Source organism: Bos indicus x Bos taurus, chromosome 10 (assembly GCF_003369695.1).
Source record: "Bos indicus x Bos taurus breed Angus x Brahman F1 hybrid chromosome 10, Bos_hybrid_MaternalHap_v2.0, whole genome shotgun sequence".
NCBI classification, from domain to species: Eukaryota; Metazoa; Chordata; class Mammalia; order Artiodactyla; family Bovidae; genus Bos; species Bos indicus x Bos taurus.
Window position 1 is genome coordinate 3,828,675 of NC_040085.1, and position 17,922 is coordinate 3,846,596.

The 17,922-nt window shown below is 41.4% G+C and overlaps 1 protein-coding gene across 5 annotated transcripts in view; it reads right to left on the reverse strand.

The window, feature by feature from the left end:
* The window catches only part of DMGDH (dimethylglycine dehydrogenase), a 73,995-nt gene that overhangs the window by 22,263 nt on the left and 33,810 nt on the right, over nt 1-17,922 (reverse strand). For all 5 annotated transcript variants that reach the window (XR_003512967.1, XM_027552939.1, XM_027552941.1 and 2 more), the window contains 5 exons: nt 16,443-16,608; nt 15,879-16,009; nt 13,941-14,158; nt 12,148-12,305; nt 9,603-9,662 (listed from right to left, as the gene is read on the reverse strand). Coding sequence is in view for 4 of the 5 variants with exons in the window: in XM_027552939.1 (XP_027408740.1) it covers nt 9,603-9,662; nt 12,148-12,305; nt 13,941-14,158; nt 15,879-16,009; nt 16,443-16,608 (733 nt within the window). In the remaining variant the exon portion in view is untranslated. The remainder of the gene's footprint in view (nt 1-9,602; nt 9,663-12,147; nt 12,306-13,940; nt 14,159-15,878; nt 16,010-16,442; nt 16,609-17,922) is intronic.

Sequence of the window (17,922 nt, forward strand, 5' to 3'; positions counted from 1 at the left end):
AACTGCCTCTTGAGAAATCTGTATGCAGGTCAGGAAGCAACAGTTAGAACTGGACATGGAACAATAGACTGGTTCCAAATAGGAAAAGGAGCACGTCAAGGCTGTATATTGTCACCCTGCTTATTTAACTTATATGCAGAGCACATCATGAGAAACACTGGACTGGAAGAAACACAAGCTAGAATCAAGATTGCCGGGAGAAATATCAATAACCTCAGATATGCAGATGACACCACTCTTATGGCAGAAAGTGAAGAGGAACTCAAAAGCCTCTTGATGAAAGTGAAAGTGAAAAAGTTGGCTTAAAGCTCAACGTTCTTCTGAACTAAGATCATGGCATCCGGTCCCATCACTTCATGGGAAATAGATGGGGAAAGAGTGGAAACAGTGTCAGACTTTATTTTTCTGGGGTCCAAAATCACTGCAGATGGTGACTGCAGCCATGAAATTAAATTATCAATTTAATTTAATTTATGAAATTAAATTATCAATTTAATTTATGAAATTAAATTATCTTACTCCTTGGAAGGAAAGTTATGACCAACCTAGATAGCATATTCAAAAGCAGAGACATTACTTTGCCAACAAAGGTCCATCTAGTCAAGGCTATGGTTTTTCCTGTGGTCATGTATGGATGTCAGAGTTGGACTGTGAAGAAGGCTGAGTGGCGAAGAATTGATGTTTTTGAACTGTGGTGTTGGTGAAGACTCTTGAGAGTCCCTTGGACTGAAAGGAGATCCAACCAGTCCATTCTGAAGGAGATCAGCCCTGGGATTTCTTTGGAAGGAATGATGCTAAAGCTGAAACTCCAGTACTTTGGCCACCTCATGCAAAGAGTTGACTCATTGGAAAAGACTCTGATGCTGGGAGGGATTGGGGGCAGGGGGAGAAGGGGACGACAGAGGATGAGATGGCTGGATGGCATCACTGACTCGATGGACATGAGTCTGAGTGAACTCCAGGAGTTGGTGATGGACAGTGAGGCCTGGCGTGCTGAGATTCATGGGGTCACAAAGAGTTGGACACAACTGAGCGACTAAACTGAACTGAATCTTCTACAATTATGCTGAATCTAGGCTCAAAGATTATGAAAGTTCTTCATACATTCTAGATACAAGTCCTTGTCAGGTACATACTTTGCCAATATTTTTTCCTAGGCTGTGTATTATATCTTCATATATCCAAAAGAGTATATATTGTATGATTCAATTTATATAAAACTCTGAAAAATGCAAAATAGTCTGCAGTGATGAAAAGTTCCCTGGGGCCATGTAGAGTGTAGGGAAGGCTGGGAGTATGGATTACCAAGGGGCAGGAACACACTTCGGGGATGAGGGGTGCATTCACTGTCTTTGAAGTGGTGATGCTTTCATGAGTACAGACTTGCATCCAAACTTATCCAGTGGTACATTTGAAATATGTCAACCACTCCAGTAGTCTTGCCTGGAGAATCCCACAGACAGAGGAGCCTGGTGGGCTACAGTCCATTGAGTCACAAAGAGTGTGACATGACTGCAGCACCTTCGCATGCATGCAGGAAACTGTTAAAATAATTAAAATAAAAGCAACCTAAAGAATTACTTCAATTAATTCCTAGCCAAGGGTTCCCATACATTTCCAAATTAGAAAATAATTAGCTAAATAGCATACTTAAGACTTTACAATGGAAACAGAGTTTTATAACAGAAATTGGATATATGAGGATAAGGCTATGGTTTTTCCAGTGGTCATGTACGGATGTGAGAGTTGGACTGTGAAGAAAGCTGAGCACCGAAGAATTGATGCTTTTGAACTGTGGTGTTGGAGAAGACTCTTGAGAGTCCCTTGGACTGCAAGGAGATCCAACCAGTCCATCCTAAAGGAGATCAGTCCTGGGTGTTCATTGGAAGGACTGATGTTGAAGCTGAAATTCCAGTACTTTGGCCACCTCATGCGAAGAGTTGACTCATTGGAAAAGACTCTGATGCTGGGAGGGATTGGGGGCAGGAGGAGAAGGGGATGACAGAGGATGAGATGACTGGATGGCATCACCGACTCGATGGACATGAGTTTAAGTGAACTCCGGGAGTTGGTGATGGACAGGGAGGCCTGGCATGCTGTGATTCATGGGGTCACAAAGAGTCGGACACGACTGAGTGACTGAACTGAACTGAACTGAATGATTCAATGGGTGTTAGTTTAATATACTCTGACACATGTTTCAAGGATGATAAACTAGATCTCAAACTCGATTTCATTTCCTTTTTTCTTTCTTCTCTTTTTCCCTCCTTTGTCTTTCAGCAACAGAAATGGGTAAGAGACTAAGGATGGCTTAATTAGAATGATATAATCATGCAGCTCATATAGATAACATAGCAGTCTCCAAGATTGCTATAACATAGAGTCTCCAAGCACTCTGCAAGGTGGTACTGCATAGAATCTTAGACATGAAAGGGAGCCTTTATTTTACAGACTAGCAATCTCAGTTGGAAAATTAAGTTAAATAGCTTCCCCAAGGTCACAGAGCTAGAATTTAGTGACATTTTAAAAAATTCTGTTAAAAACAAGATTTGGGACAGAATTTATTAACTGGTAGGCTTCCTGGTGGCTCAGTGGGAAAGAATCCCCCTGCTATGCAGGAGACACGGGTTTGATCCCTGGGTTGGAAAGGTCCCCTGGAGAAAGAAATGGTAACCCACTCCAGTACTTGCCTAGGAAATCCCAAGGACAGAGGAACCTAGCCGGCAACAGTCCATGGGGTCACAAAAGAGTTAGCCACAACTAAGCAACATATTAACTGGTAGCCAATCATCTGACCAGGCTGTTTTTCCACTTTCCTGTTTATTCACTGGACCATAGCTGGTATGAGGTTAAAAGAACTAAAACAGTAGTTCTCAGTCTTAGTTCAGTTCAGTTCAGTCGCTTAGGCATGTCCAGCTCTTTGCAACCCCATGGACTGCAGCACACCAGGCTTCTCTGTCCATCACCAACTCCTGAAGCTTACACAAACTCATATCCATTGAGTCAGTGATGCCATCTAACCATCTCATCCTGTGTCGTCCCCTTCTCCTCCTGCCTTCAATCTTTCTCAGCATCAGGGTCTTTTTCAATGAGTCAGTTCTTCACATCAGGTAGCCAAAGTATTGGAGTTTCAGCTTCAGCATCAGTCCTTCCAACGATTTCCTTCAGGATGGACTGGTTGGATCTCCTTGCAGTCCAAGGGACTCTCAAGAGTCTTCTCCAACACCATAGTTCAAAACCATCAATTCTTTGGTGCTCAGCTTTCTTTATAGTCCAATTCTCACATACATACATGACTACTGGAAAACCCATAGCTTTGACTAGATGGACTTTGTTAGCAAAGTAATATCTCTGCTTTTTAATATGCTATCTAGAGTTGGTCATAACTTTTCTTTCAAGGAGAAAGTGCCTTTTAATTTCATGGCTGCAGTCACCATCTGCACTGATTTCGGAGCCCAAGAAAATAAAGTCTGTCACTGTTTTCATTGTTTCCCCATCTATTTGCCATGAAGTAATGGGACCAGATGCCATGATCTTAGTTTTCTGAATGTTGAGTTTTAAGCCAACTTTTTCACTCTCCTCTTTCATTTTCATCAAGAGGCTCTTTAGTTCTTCACTTTCCGCCTTAAGGGTGGTATCATCTGCATATCTGAGGTTACTGATGTTTCTCCCAGCAATCTTGTTTCCGGTTTATGCTTCATCCAGCCTGGCATTTCTCATGATGTACTCTGCATATAAGTTAAATAAGCAGAGTGAGAAATAACAGCCTTGACGTACTCCTTTCCCAATTTGCATCCAGTCTGTTGTTCCATGTCCCGTTCTAACTGTTGCTTCTTGAACTGCATACAGATTTCTCAGGAGGCAGGTAAGGTGATCTGGAATTCCCATTTCTTGAAGAATTTTCCACAGTTTGTTGTGATCCACACAGTCAAAGGTTTTGGTGTAGTCTTCATTGCATAACAAAAACAAGAAACCAGATCCTAACCCTAGGGTTGATCCAGTTGGTTTGGGCAGGTCTCTGACTTTGTGTTCATCAAAATCACACGGAGAGACACTATTGCTGAGTTTGATTTGGGGGGTTGGAATGGTGTCCAATAACTTGAATTTCAAATAAATCCTGAGGTCACACTGATGCTGCTGGTCTGTGAACCACACTTTGAGAACCCCTGAGGGTAAGGCATCAGGTAACTTTTCTTTAAGTTCTCCAAGATAGTAATGTTTAGACAGTTGAAAGTCACTTACCTAAAAACAGTCATTCTCAATCTTTCTTGAAATCACCTGGGGAATTAAAACAAAATAAAAAATACTGCTGCCTAAGTCTCTACCTTCTATTTTAATTGATCTGGGGTACAGCCTGAGTGTTGAGGTTTTTTTTAAAAGGTTGCAAGATATAAAGGAATGATATTTCAGGTGATTCTGATGTGCAGTCAAGACTGAGAGTTGCTGAAAATATTCTGCTTCCTCAAATCCTATTACCATTTACCTAAAATATCCCCAGAGCTGGGTACTTCCACCACTATAACATAAGAGAAATTCCTTTCTAACTTGTTGTCCATGAACAATGATGAATTTCCAGTTTGATGTTTTAATAATGCTAATATTTATTGAATACTTGGATGTAGTAGGCCTGGTGGTAAGGGTTTTGCCTCTTTACCATCTTTTTGTTCCACTTTGCTCACTGAACGGTTAGGCTTTGCTCACGGAATGGTTAGGCTTTGCTTACTGAATGGTTCAGTTCAGTTCAGTCACTCAGTCGTGTCTGATTCTTTGCGACCCCATGAATCGCAGCACGCCAGGCCTCCCTGTTCATCACCAATTCCCGGAGTTCACCCAAACTCATGTGCATCAAGTCGGTGATGCCATCCAGTCATCTCATCCTCTGTCATCCCCTTTTCCTCCTGCCCCCAATCCCTCCCAGCATCAAAGTCTTTTCCAATGAGTCAACTCTTCGCATGAGGTGGCCAAAGTACTGGAATTTCAGCTTCAGCATCAGTCCTTCCAATGAACACCCAGGACTGATCTCCTTTAGGATGGACTGGTTGGATCTCCTTGTAGTCCAAGGGACTCTCAAGAGTCTTCTCCAACACCACAGTTCAAAAGCATCAATTTTTCGGCGCTCAGCTTTCTTCACAGTCCAACTGTCACATCCATACATGACCACTGGAAAAACCACAGCCTTGACTAGATGGACCTTTGTTGGCAAAGTAATGTCTCTGTTTTAATATGCTATCTAGGTTAGGCTTTGCTTACTGAATGGTTATGCTTTAAATCCTTTTTCCTCAAAGAGACCTTCTAATTTCTAGAAGTAATATTGTCTTCCAATTTGGTGTTAATAAATATTACATTTTTTAATTGGAGGATAATTGCTTTACAATGTTGTGTTTCTGCAGTACAAGAATGTGAATTAGCTGTAGGTATACATATATCCTGGAGGAGGGCATGGCAACCCACTCCAGTATTCTTGCCTGGAGAATCCCCACGGATGACAGGCTACAGTCCATGGAGTTGCAGAGTCGGACACGACTGAGCAACTCAGCACAGCATAGCACATGCATATATCTCCTCCCTCTTGAATTATGTATCACATTTTATTCTGTTTCTACTGGTGAGAAACTCAAGACAGGAAGAGAGGGAGAGACAGAGAAAAGGCAGGGGGCATTTTATGAGGGGAAAAAATCTTCTGATCTTAATACTTCGCCCTTAGTATTCGATCCTCTGTGGCCCTTGGCTGGGGTTTTATAGATTCAGTAATTCCAAGAGGAAAATTCCAAGAACACTTATGACTCTGACCAAAGGCAGCTGATTTTCCTTTTGCTTTTAATTAATGCACTTCTTTCATTTCCAGCAACAACGAAAAACCACTAACTTTTTTCCCCAGAAAGTAACTTCCTCGGGAACAAATTATAATACTATTAAGCACAATGATATAACTTGCTTCAGGTCAAGGGGTTTTAGACTTCCCAGGAAACATTCAGTATTTACATGTCTCATAGCACTTCCCATCTCTTCAAGAGATGGTTCTGATACATGTTATTGCACAACCCACCTCATGCAGAGAATTAATTTTAGAATCAAGGTTAAGAATACATCCTACAGCTTTAGTTCTTAAAGTTCCGCTCATTTCAAGCTTCATGAGATCTAAGAGCCATCAGGAGCCACATCTTTAATTTTTAGACCTGTGGTGTAGCAAAGTGTTCAGCAAATAGTCCTTAATAAATGTTGACTAGATGGATGAATGTGTACACACAGGTGTATTTGCTTCACATAAGCCGGCACCACTGGGAGACTGACTCGGAGAGCTTTAAGAGTTAAGGAAGACAAATGCCATCTTTACGATCTAAGATTTCTTCAGTGCACCAATTTTATCTTCCCTACTTTGGTACCAGTTTTGATAAGAACACAATTCACCCTAATGAGGCTAGCGTATGTCCTCACTCACCCATCTTCCTTCTTAAAATGGCCAAAGCAGCTATTCTGATCCTACCACAAGATACAAAATTCATTATAACAAAAACATGACTGGGGGAGGTACTGACTGACAAAATGTAGCCATGCAAATTCTGTGATACATGTTGCCAGAAAATTTGGGGGCAGTTTTTCAAGGCTGATAAGCTCTTTATAGAGCTTTCCCTGGTGGCTCAGTGGTAAAGAATCCGCCTGCCAACACAAGAGACTTGGGTTCGATCCCTGGTCTGGGAAGATCCCCTGGAGAAGGAAATGGCAACCCACTGCAGTACTCTTGCCTGGAGGAGCCCATGGAGCCTGGCATGCTACAGTCCATGGGGTAGCAAAGAGTTGGACACAACTTACCAACAAAATAACAACAACAAAGCCCATTACAAGAAAGGACCTGGCTGAGCAAGTGGTGGGTGAGAAAGCACTCACTGCAGCGAGGTCAGAGTTCAACCTGGGCCACACACGGCACAGCACCTGGGTCACTTCTCTGTGCTTCAGTTTCCTCATCCTCAAATAAAGAGGTGTAGGTATCTTCCTAGCTCTGATACAGCCTGCATTTCTGTATTTGTCTTCATGTTATGGCATACACAGTCATTGTGCAGACACAGAGGGGCTAAGCAGGGAAGTCTACGTATTTGCTTTGCAGGGTTAAAAAAAGAAAGAAATTATTTATAATAATTGGAGAATGCCAGGATCTGGGGGGTTGGTTTTGTTTTAAATACAAATGTTCTCCTATATTTGCTGCTTTGGTTTTCATATAACATCAGTTTCTGAAAGCCATATGGACTTGCATTATATTATTCTTTAAAAGGTATGAAACCAGGCTGGGTAACAGCCTGGCACAGGAGCCAACTTATCAAGTGGCACGGTTCAGTTTGTAATATAAGTAAGTTTTCCAGGAACCTGTTTTGCACTAGAGACTGCTATGGAACCAAGATAAAATTGTTGTGAAACCACCAAACAAGCTCAAAACAAAGCTGATGCAACCTATTCACCTGTCTTGGAAATTAGCAAGCATTGCTATGGTTAGGCTGAAGCCCACTAACCACCTGAGTTATGCATCTGAAAAACACCGGCTTGATTAGGTCCCGGTCCTTGGACCTTCACCCGGTGAAAGCATTAGAAATCAACTTTATGACACCCAAATGAGAACAAACGATTCAGAAATCATAAAAACAACATAAATCAAAGTCACTATCCATGAAACAACTAACTTAGTTCTAAGCTGAGATTTGGTTACTGAACTAATTTAAAGGAACTAATAAACATGCAAGTCACACTACACCTGCTTATAAATCATAAAGGGAGTTTTAAAAATCCATTTACAACATGAAGAGACTGTCTGTGCCTTATTCCCAAACAATAATACCCAAATACTGGAGCAAAGAAGTCAGTTATCTATTTACCTACTGGTGACCAACAACAGAAGTTTAGTGCTTTCAGGAGTCAGGCCATTTTGATCCTTAGTTTTACATGGCTAAACCAAGACTTAATGTTAGAAGAAGGAGCAATCTGCTGCCAGGGTCTGCCCGAACTCCAAGAACCTGCTTTCTCTGGTCTGGAGGCAGATGGTACATTGTAAAAACAAAAGTTATGGGGAAAATGTACAGAAAGATAGTCCCTTTAAAATCCTTTAAGAGGTTCTTTTTCCTAAAATCTAATGCCATAAATATACATGTTTATGTTAATATCTTAGCTTAAAATTTGGAACTGATTCGGGGCATTAAAAAAGTTTCCTTAGCCTGATTCATATTCATGTGTTCACAGATTTCCATGGAATGTGAAAACAGCTTTTCCTTTAGCTGATTAACACCTAAGGCAGGACAGGACAGGAATTTTGGAATTCTAACAAATATCCTAAACAAAGACAGCTGCTGTCCTTATCCTTCAATATCACCACTGACTACCTCCACTAAGTTCTCATACAGTAACTAAGACACTGCTTAATATGTATCTGAATCAGCTCAGGCTGCTATAGCAAAATAGCACAGATGGAGTGGCCTAAACAACAGGAATGTACTTCTCACTGTTCTGGAGACTGGTGAGTCCAAGATCCAGGGCCAGTTTGGTTCCCCTGTGAGGTTCTTCTTCCTGGCTGGCAGATAGCCACCGTCTTACTACATCCTCACACGGCAGACAACAAGCTCTGATCTCTCTCCTTCTCATAAGAACATTGACCCCAATGTGGGGACCCCAAGGATGATGTCACCTGACCCTAATGACCTCCCAAAGGCCCCACCTCCAAATAGCACCACGTAGGGGTTAGGACTTCAGCATATGGATTTTGGAGGGACATAATCACTTAGTCCATAATGGGATAACCTGGTTTATATTTGTAGGATTTGCAATAGGTGAGCTAGACTGTAATAAACTGGTCTCATAATAGGCTTTTCCACAATGATTGTACAGGCTGGTGCGTCTCAAACTTTAGGTGCATTGGAATCCCCTGAAGCTTGTTAAAACACAGAACACTTGGCTTGACCTCTAGGGATTCTCATTTAGTAGGTTTGAGGTTTGAGTCAGTTCCTCATTTAGTAGGGAACTAAGGATTTGTATTTCCAGCAAGCTCCCAGATGATACTGATGCTATCTGAGAACCACTGATGCAGGTTCACTTTAGAATGTCAGCATCAGTTATGACTCTGTGGGCCTGTGTTGTCTCCTCAGTAATAACTTTTATGCTGAACATATTTGAAATGTGTCAGTTGCTCACACACAGATGTTGCAAAGCACGATGCGCAATAAGTAGATGGACAGATCTGCTGGGTGAGGCTGCTTCATGCTGCTGAGCACCCAGGAAGAGTCAATTAATGCAGTATGTCTCATCAGCTAATTGTGACTTCACAAGTCACCAGGATTTACAAGACAGCCTGCTGACATCTTATCCTTACTGATTTTTATCTTAGAATTTAGATTTGGTTTTCAATGTTGATGGATTCTTGCATCAACAGGCACATACATTAGAATCATTTGAACTGATATCAAATTTTGACAAAGCTTAACATGAAGCACTTAAGCAATGCTTACTATTTATGTTCAACTCATTTGCCCTAAAGTAACACTTGGTTAAATTTTAAAGCATGGCTCTGTCATGAAACAGCATAGTTTTAAGATTTATTTCAAGTACACTTTGGAATGTAAACATACCTTATTTAGTTTTACAAAAGATTCCAGTCCAGCTTCCAAGGGATTTGTATCACAGTTCATCTAAAAGGGAAACATGCATTTTAAATCTTAGATGAGTATAAGTGGTTTTAGTAACATCACTTTCATATTTATTTTTTAAAGAGAATACTTTTTCATTTGAAATATATGGATAGACAGATAGACATAGATATAGATTGTGAACTGGCCTCTAAAGTAATTTTTTTAATCTAAAATTCAAATGTAGCCTTTCAGCAAATACTGTTATTTTAATAGCAAATTAGATGCTAAAATTCCCAGCTTCCAAGTTTCCCAGTTTCCAAGGCTCTTTTGGTATAATAAACGTCTGAGGGATGCCACAACAATGATGTTCTTCCCAGAAACAAGATTCTCATAAGCTTTTACCTACTAATTCTGCATAAATGTGATTTGAAACATTATTAAGTAATTTATTTATCTTGCAATCATCCAGAAATCAGGATAAGTGGAGGAAAAAAGCATATGGTAGGAAAATAGTTTCCACAGAGTCCAGGAGAGGGAAAAGGGAAAAAAAAAAAAGAGAGAGGTTGAATTTGGCTATCATTACAATACACTTCAAGGGGAGCTAAAGCCATTATTTGGGACTAGACATGATTTTTGTTTGTTTTGATGTCATCAGTCTCTTTTGCACCAAGAGAACTGATCTAAACCCCATGAAAGGTAGCCAAACTTAAAAGAAAACACAGCCTTTGCATGACCTAGATGTGTAATATAAATTTGTTTTACATGATATAAAATTTGAACTCATATTTCCTAGTCAATTTGAGCAACTCTAAGATTACTTTTTACCTGCTCAAATTTTCAAAATTCCAGAAACAAGATGAGAATTTATTACTTAGGGTTTTCTCAGTGTCTCACCCCAAACCTCATGCTTACTAGAGCACGCGATACCATCTTGTTGATTTTAAGATGTTGTCCTTACCACACTGACATTTCTAAAGCCCGCATGTGTTTTATGATAAAAAGTCTACTTTTAAGACAATATTTCATTGATTAAAAAAAAAAGTTTCAGAATTTCAGGAAAAAATTTTAAAAGTCCAGATACTTGATTGCTGTAATAACGCTAGAGGGCGTGCTGGCACCGCTGGGAAATTAGAGGGGCTGGGATGGAGACAGAAGGAAATGAAAGGGGGAGAGCAGAGAAACGCTGCTCATTCCTTGTGGAGAGTGGAGGCAGAGCTGTCCTCTCCGTCTCTCCCTGCAGCAGCGTCCTCTGAGGACCGCCCCCGACCCCGGTAGGCTGAGGATCCCTGCAACAGAGCACATCCTCTGTAAAGCAACAACTGCCCCAGGGCTCTTGTTCTTTCAGTGACTCCAGGAGGCTGTACTGTCCACCTCAAAACCCACTTTCTTCTGCCCCTGATCTAAATGTCCTAGGGACCCTGCCTGAGCTTTCAAACCCACTTTGCCCTCAAATTCACGCTTTATGTCCTAGGCACTTTGCAGATGACCTAATCTTGACAATAACTCTGTAGGATAAAGACTGTCTCTCTCTTACAGAGAAGTGAAGTTTCTGGAGGGTTAAGGCCACATAATATGTGGTAGAGAATACATTCAAACCCCAGAGACCCTACCCTGAAGTACACCCTTTACAAAGGTCCCTTATCTAAGCTCTCATACCTAAAACCTCAATGTATTCCAAGAAAACAGCTAGTGGACCTGAGAAAATTGAGATCTAAAGATAGTCTGCTGTATTGGAGATGAAATAAGAGAACGGAGTTTGAACCACTGTTTGGACACTTCTGTGCAATCTAGACCAAGTTGTTTATTGTTTCTTAGCGTGCTTGTGTGTATAACTCCCACCTCTTTGCCCAAGAATCACCAATAATACCCTCTTCAAGGAGAGCTGAGAAGGTAGATGACATCATGCCTATAAAAATGGTGTGTAACTACACAAACAGAAACCCTGAGTTCTCATTATTAACGGTGGGTGTGGGCTGGACCAGCACATTCCAGACCACCAACCTTGCCCCTCAGAAAGACAGCTTTTCTTGTTACTTCCCCAAAAGGTGCATAAGAAGAAGGAAATGATGATAGACAATACGACAGAGGAGAAGGAAGAATTTTGAAAGGTGGTCCTCAAATCCCACGGGGTAGACAGGCTCCCTTGGGGCAGCCAAAGTCAGCACACAGAGGCAGATGTCCAGGGCTCTCTGCCAAGCAAGGGGAATTAAGGCAGAATAAACATTACATCACAGTTTCCCTGAATTTGTAACTGGGAAATTGAGGAGAAAAACCTTTGTCCCTAATTAAATAAAGTTTTCAGGACTTCCCTGGTGGTCCAGTGGTTAGGACTCCATGCTTCCACTGCAGGTGGTGTGGATTCCAGCTCTGGTCAGGGAACTATGATTTGGCATGCTGTCCAATGTGGCCAAAAAAAAATTTTTTTTCTTACAATACATTCTTTCTCTTACAGTCAGAGCCAATGTTAACACAGTTAAACTAACACTTGCATAAAAATCAGATACAACACATGTAAAATTTTAATAAAGATGATAGCATTTCAAACCTCTGACCCCCAGGCTCTGAAAGCTTTTTCCAGTCTTAAGGCATTCATGGCATAGGTTCCAAAATTGTCAATTCCCTCCTCCTGGCCTGCATTCATGATGGCATCGTAAAGCGCTGCAGAATCTTCTCGTCTGTGGTACAGCTCCCAACCCAGCTCACCTGAAATACACCCACAAGGGCCACACCAGAGTAGGAATGACAATCTCTAGGTCTAATGTGCATTAGCTAAAACACATCAACAAATGAGAGGTTCCATTTCTGCAAAATAGACACTGTAGAGTGATGAAAGCTCGGTTCCCAAAAAAGTTGCAACCAAGCCGCACTGCAAAGGAGCCTGCCATATGACAGATGCTTCTGGGCCCAATACTGCCCCACCCCCCACACAGAGAGCAGCATTTAAGACAACTCAGACAATTCAGGACTTAAGCTTACCTCTCACCTTGGCTTCATAATGTTAAGTGAGGAATTAGCATGGCAAAGTTTATCAAGATAAGGGGTTCAAGGTTTAAACATCTCAACCCCCAACTCCTTGGCCCCAAATCGCAAGGCTTAAACATACAGGCCACTGATGACAATTATTCGAATGTTCAATCATTGAACTGTGGAATAGCCAGAGCTTCTAATGGCCCCCGCTTCCTCCTTCTCCCCTACTTGGTCATTTCATTCACCATTAGAACCACAGGCAAAAAAGAAAAGAAAATGAAACCCAACTCAAAGGGTAGGCTTATTTTTATTTTGCTTATGTTTTATTCTGGTCGCCAGTTTTCCAAGGTTGGGTGGAGGGAGGATGGGGAAAAGAGAAGCCTAGGGAAGAGCTATGGCCTTTATACTGTGTGCTCGCCTTGCTCCCCAGGCGAAGGGCTAACGGTGCGGTGCTTCTCCAGGACACGAGCACCACATACCCGAGTGAATGCTGGGCGCCTAGCACTCCTTCTGCAAAGGGACAAGGAGTCTAGAGGAGGTTAGGAGGGAGCCCAGAGAACCAGTGGGGAACTGGAGAGCATTCATTCATCCCTGTTTCTAGTACCTACTACGTGCCATTAGGTGCCAAGGAAGACTTCTCTAATGCACTTAGTCAGAAAGAAAGATGAACAGGGGTAATGCTTTAAGGGCAGTGCCTGACACATTCAAGATGTTCTCTAAGGGAGACCATTTTGAATTCTCCCACATGGAATCAATCCTAAAGGAAATCAATCCTGAATATTCATTGAAGGACTGATGCTGAAGCTCCAATATTTTGGCCACCTGGTGCAAACAGCTGACTCATTTAGAAAAGACGCTGATGCTGGGAAAGATTGAGGGCAGGAGAAGAAGAGGGTGACAGGGGACGAGATGGTTGGATGGCATCACCGACTCAATGGACATGAATTTGAGCAGCTCCAGGGGATGGTGAAGGACAGGGAAGCCTGGCATGCCACATGCAGAACACATTGGTCACTGTGGGTGACCCCACTGGGGTCACGGTGTCAGACACGACTGCGCAACAACAACACAGAATCAGCTGGCCTGAACATTCTGTCATCCCTTCCAGCTATTCCAACAACTATCCTCTTTGCACTTTCTCACCTACCTTTCTGAATGGTAGGCAGCTAGCTATGGGCCTGGAACCACAACTGGAAGTCTGCAGAATGACTTTCTCAGACTTAGAGTGGATAAACAGAATTGTCAGAAGACTTGGGCAGGAGAAATCATCCTCCAAAGTTACACTGAAGAGACTGAACATGTGTGTATGCACACATTTCCGGGTGCTTCTAAATTTTAGAGACTTACTCTAGGTTGTTTTCCAGTTCTTACCAGTATAAGATATCCTGATAGCAGTGACAGGAATGTTGGAAACCTTTAAAGACTTGGTTTGAAGAAACTTGAAAACATTATCACTAAGATCTTCAGAGGTCAGTTTCTGTAGGACCTTTCTTGAATATGGCCCTGCGACGCCAAGGACTCCAAGCTCATCAGTTATGTTTTTAATTTCAACATCATATCCACCTTTGATTGCCTCTTCCTCAATCCATCTGCATTTGAGATTCATAAACACTGTGTTAAATCTTGCTGGAATAACACGTGTTGGTAACAGATTATTTCTCTGAAGATATACTGTGTGTCTAGAATTACCAGAAAATCCCTAGAGTGTCATTTCATATAATAAATTTTTAAACTTGAGGAAACTGAGTCTCAGAGATAGTAAATGATTCTTTTTAAGCTGCTGCTGCTGCTGCTAAGTCACTTCAGTCGTGTCCGACTCTGTGCGACCCCAGAGATGGCAGCCCACCAGGCTCTGCCATCCCTGGGATTCTCCAGGCAAGAACATTGGAGTGGGTTGCCATTTCCTTCTCCAATGCATGAAAGTGAAAAGTGAAAGGGAAGTCGCTCAGTCGTGTCCAACTCTTAGCGACCCCATGGACTGCAGCCTATCAGACTTCACCATCCATGGGATTTTCCAGGCAAGAGTACTGGAATGGGGTGCTGTGCTACCCACTTACAAATATGTGGGTGATTTTTCACAGTACAGAAGGATCCTTCCATTTAGACAAGCTCTGCCACAAAATTTTTTCAAACAGTGACAGCCCTACTACATTTAAACTAATGAGTCCATCTTGGGAAGTTAATTTAAATCCAAATTTTCTCTAATACCCATACATAGGAGACACAATCGTGCTGCGAAAGGTTAATAATGTGCCTGCCACCAGACACATACTTGCTTTGACAATCACAAGGAGAAGATTAAAACTCTAAAGACTGGTTTCAATTTCTGAGTCTTGATTGGAAGCCAGTGAGAGAGTTTGCTTATAATTTACTGAGCAGTCCCTGGAGCTACACAAGTCTGTCATAAAACGATCATCTGGACTGACACAAAGCTAAGTGGCTAAGGTGGCTCCTAACGTATCTTGGAAAGGAGGATAGAATTTGCATCACCTTACAACTAGAGTGAGAGTCTGTTGGAGTAAGAGGTTTATCAAGCAACAATATTCCAAATATTCTTGAAATACTAAAGACAATATATTTTAGAGTAGACTAAATAGTAGACTGAAGATTTATGTGAAGGACAGAGTTGGCAAATCAATGATTTCAACGCCATGATGGGCCAGGGAGCACAAAGTATGGAAGAGAAAAAAAAAGAAAACCCTGAAGGCAACATGCTGCTGCTGCTGAGTCGCTTCAGTTGTGTCCGACTCTGTGTGACCCCGTAGACGGCAGCCCACCAGGCTCCCCCGTCCCTGGGATTCTCCAGGCAAGAACGCTGGAGTGGGTTGCCATTTCCTTCTCCAATGCATGAAAGTGAAAAGTAAAAGTGAAGTCGCTCAGTCACTAATGTGAACCGAATGTGAGCATCAGAATCAACAAGACTAACTTGAGCAGGTTACTTTAACCCAAACTTGTTTCCTCACCTGAAAATGGGCATAATAAACACCTTGCAGATAAATCTACTAAAAGAACTTACTGAGATAATGTGCAAAAACGGTTCTGACATATGAGTGATCCCTAGTAAATAGGAGCTAATATTATTAGAACCAGTAAACTCACTGGTTCACTTTACCTTTGGGAGGGGGGTGGTTATAGGGACCCTCACTTGAGTAATTTCCTATGACATGACATTTATTTAGAACAATAAGGTTTAAAGATTTTAAGTTGTATTTTCAATTACTGATTAAAAAGCCCACAAACATAAGCACCCTCGGTGCAAGACTGGATCAGTTATGATGCATATAGTTTTCTTAGTACATGTACACTTACCTAAGATCATGAAGTTCTGACCCAGAACCAGTTACTAATAGAAACTCCCCAGGAGACTGGTGAGAGACAGTCAACTCAGCATATACTCGACCTTTTGGTGTTAACATGTGACTTATATTTGTAAAACCCACCTACAGAAAAGAATAAAATCTTACGTATCCTTTCAACGCCATATGGAAATAAAAAATGTGGATGTCAACAATGTAAGACATCTGAATCTTTTATATCAATTGTGTGAACTATCTGTAAACCTAAACCCATTCATTTTGAAGTTTTCAGTTTAAATGATCGTTATAATTACTGATCATAAAAATTACATTTCAACCAAGCTGGGGGTTCCTATTGACACAATTAGACAAAGCCATATGATCCTTAGATAATAATTCAGTCAACAAAAATTTAAGTTTGAAAATTAGCTAGAATGCCCTTCACTAGTTGAAGAATTCTCATGTTCATACAGAAATCATTAGGTGAATTGAAATAATTTTTTGAAAATGAGGGGATAGAAAATGAAGCAGGCCAGGATCCTGGACCTTATACCCCTACCCCTATAATGTTATTTACCTTGGGAATAACATTTGCAAAGAGATGGTCCAACAATCTAATGGAGTCTTGGCCTTTGATGTTAAACTTGCCAAATGGTGACAAGTCAATCACCCCCACTCTTTGCATAACCTGCTGATACTCAGAGCCCACAGGCTCAAACCAGTTTGTGCGGTGAAAACTTGGCCTGAAACACAAAACAAGTTATTTGTTTTCAAAAAAATTCAGAATAAGAATATTTTTATAAGCTCTGTGTGCTCAGTCATGTCCGACTCTTTGTGACCCCATGGACTGTAGCCCACGAGGCTCCTCTGTCCATGGAATTTTCCAGGCAAGAATATTGGAGTGGCTTATCTCTCCAGATTCCTACTCCAGAGAATCTTCCTGACCCAGGGATCAAATGTGTGTCTCTTACATCTCCTGCATTGGCAACTGGACTGTTTACCGCTGAGACTCCTGGGAAGCCCTAACAAGCCCTACTTGTCTAGGCACTTTCATTTGGGGGAAAAATGCCACCTGTTCTACACGTCATACATATATATTGGAAACTGATTTTCTAAGTTACTTATCTATCCCTTGATCTATTTCCCAGCGAATGAAGTATTAATTAACTAGAAAATAAGGTGGGCTATGTGGGCTCTCAGATTTGAAAAAGAGCTTAAAAGTCACCTAGTCCTTTAGTTGTCAACCTTGGTTACATATTAGAATCACCTGGGGGAGCATTTTAAAAATACTAATTTGGGGGACATAAATCAGAATATATGAGGGGTAGAGCTATCTTGTCTGGTGCTTCTCAAGTGTTGCTGTAAATACGTCACTTGCACTTGTTACAGATTCTGATGCAGCAGGTCTGGGGAGGGCACTAGAGGCTGCCCTCTAACAAGCTCCCATGTGATGCTCGTGCTGGCCACCTGGAGTAAGCAAGCATCTGGCCCAATATCTTCCGTTTTTAGAGAAAAGGCACAAAGTGATTTCTGAGGCCTTTGTACTAGTTAATGACACAGCGGGGCCTGGAGCAAAGGTCTACTGACTCATTATGCAGGGGCCTTTCTACTTTATGGAGTAGACTATTAATGTGGTATTTTAACTTCAGAGGAGGATATGTTTTCAGTGGTTTAATTATTAAAATAGTAGAAAAAACAGGCCAGGTCCAAATAGTACAACATGAAGAATAGATCTGGCATTTATCTGGGTCACTTAGCAAAAAACCAAGCCAGTATTTTGCCCCCAGGTGATCTCCACTGGCTGACTGCAGAGTTCAAAATCATTAATCAACAATTGGCCCACTACTATGCTTTGGACCATTCAGGTCTGATTGTAAAGCAGACATCAAAATTTGCTTAAATAAGCAAAGTATCAGTCAAAAAAAGGTAACAACTTGAAAACTTGCTTTCTTTTGGTTTGTGTCTTCTCATGAGAAAAAAGTATGTAATCATTATTAATCCTAAATACAAGGATGGTATGCAATCCAAGTACTATGTCAACAACTTCAGAGGAAATC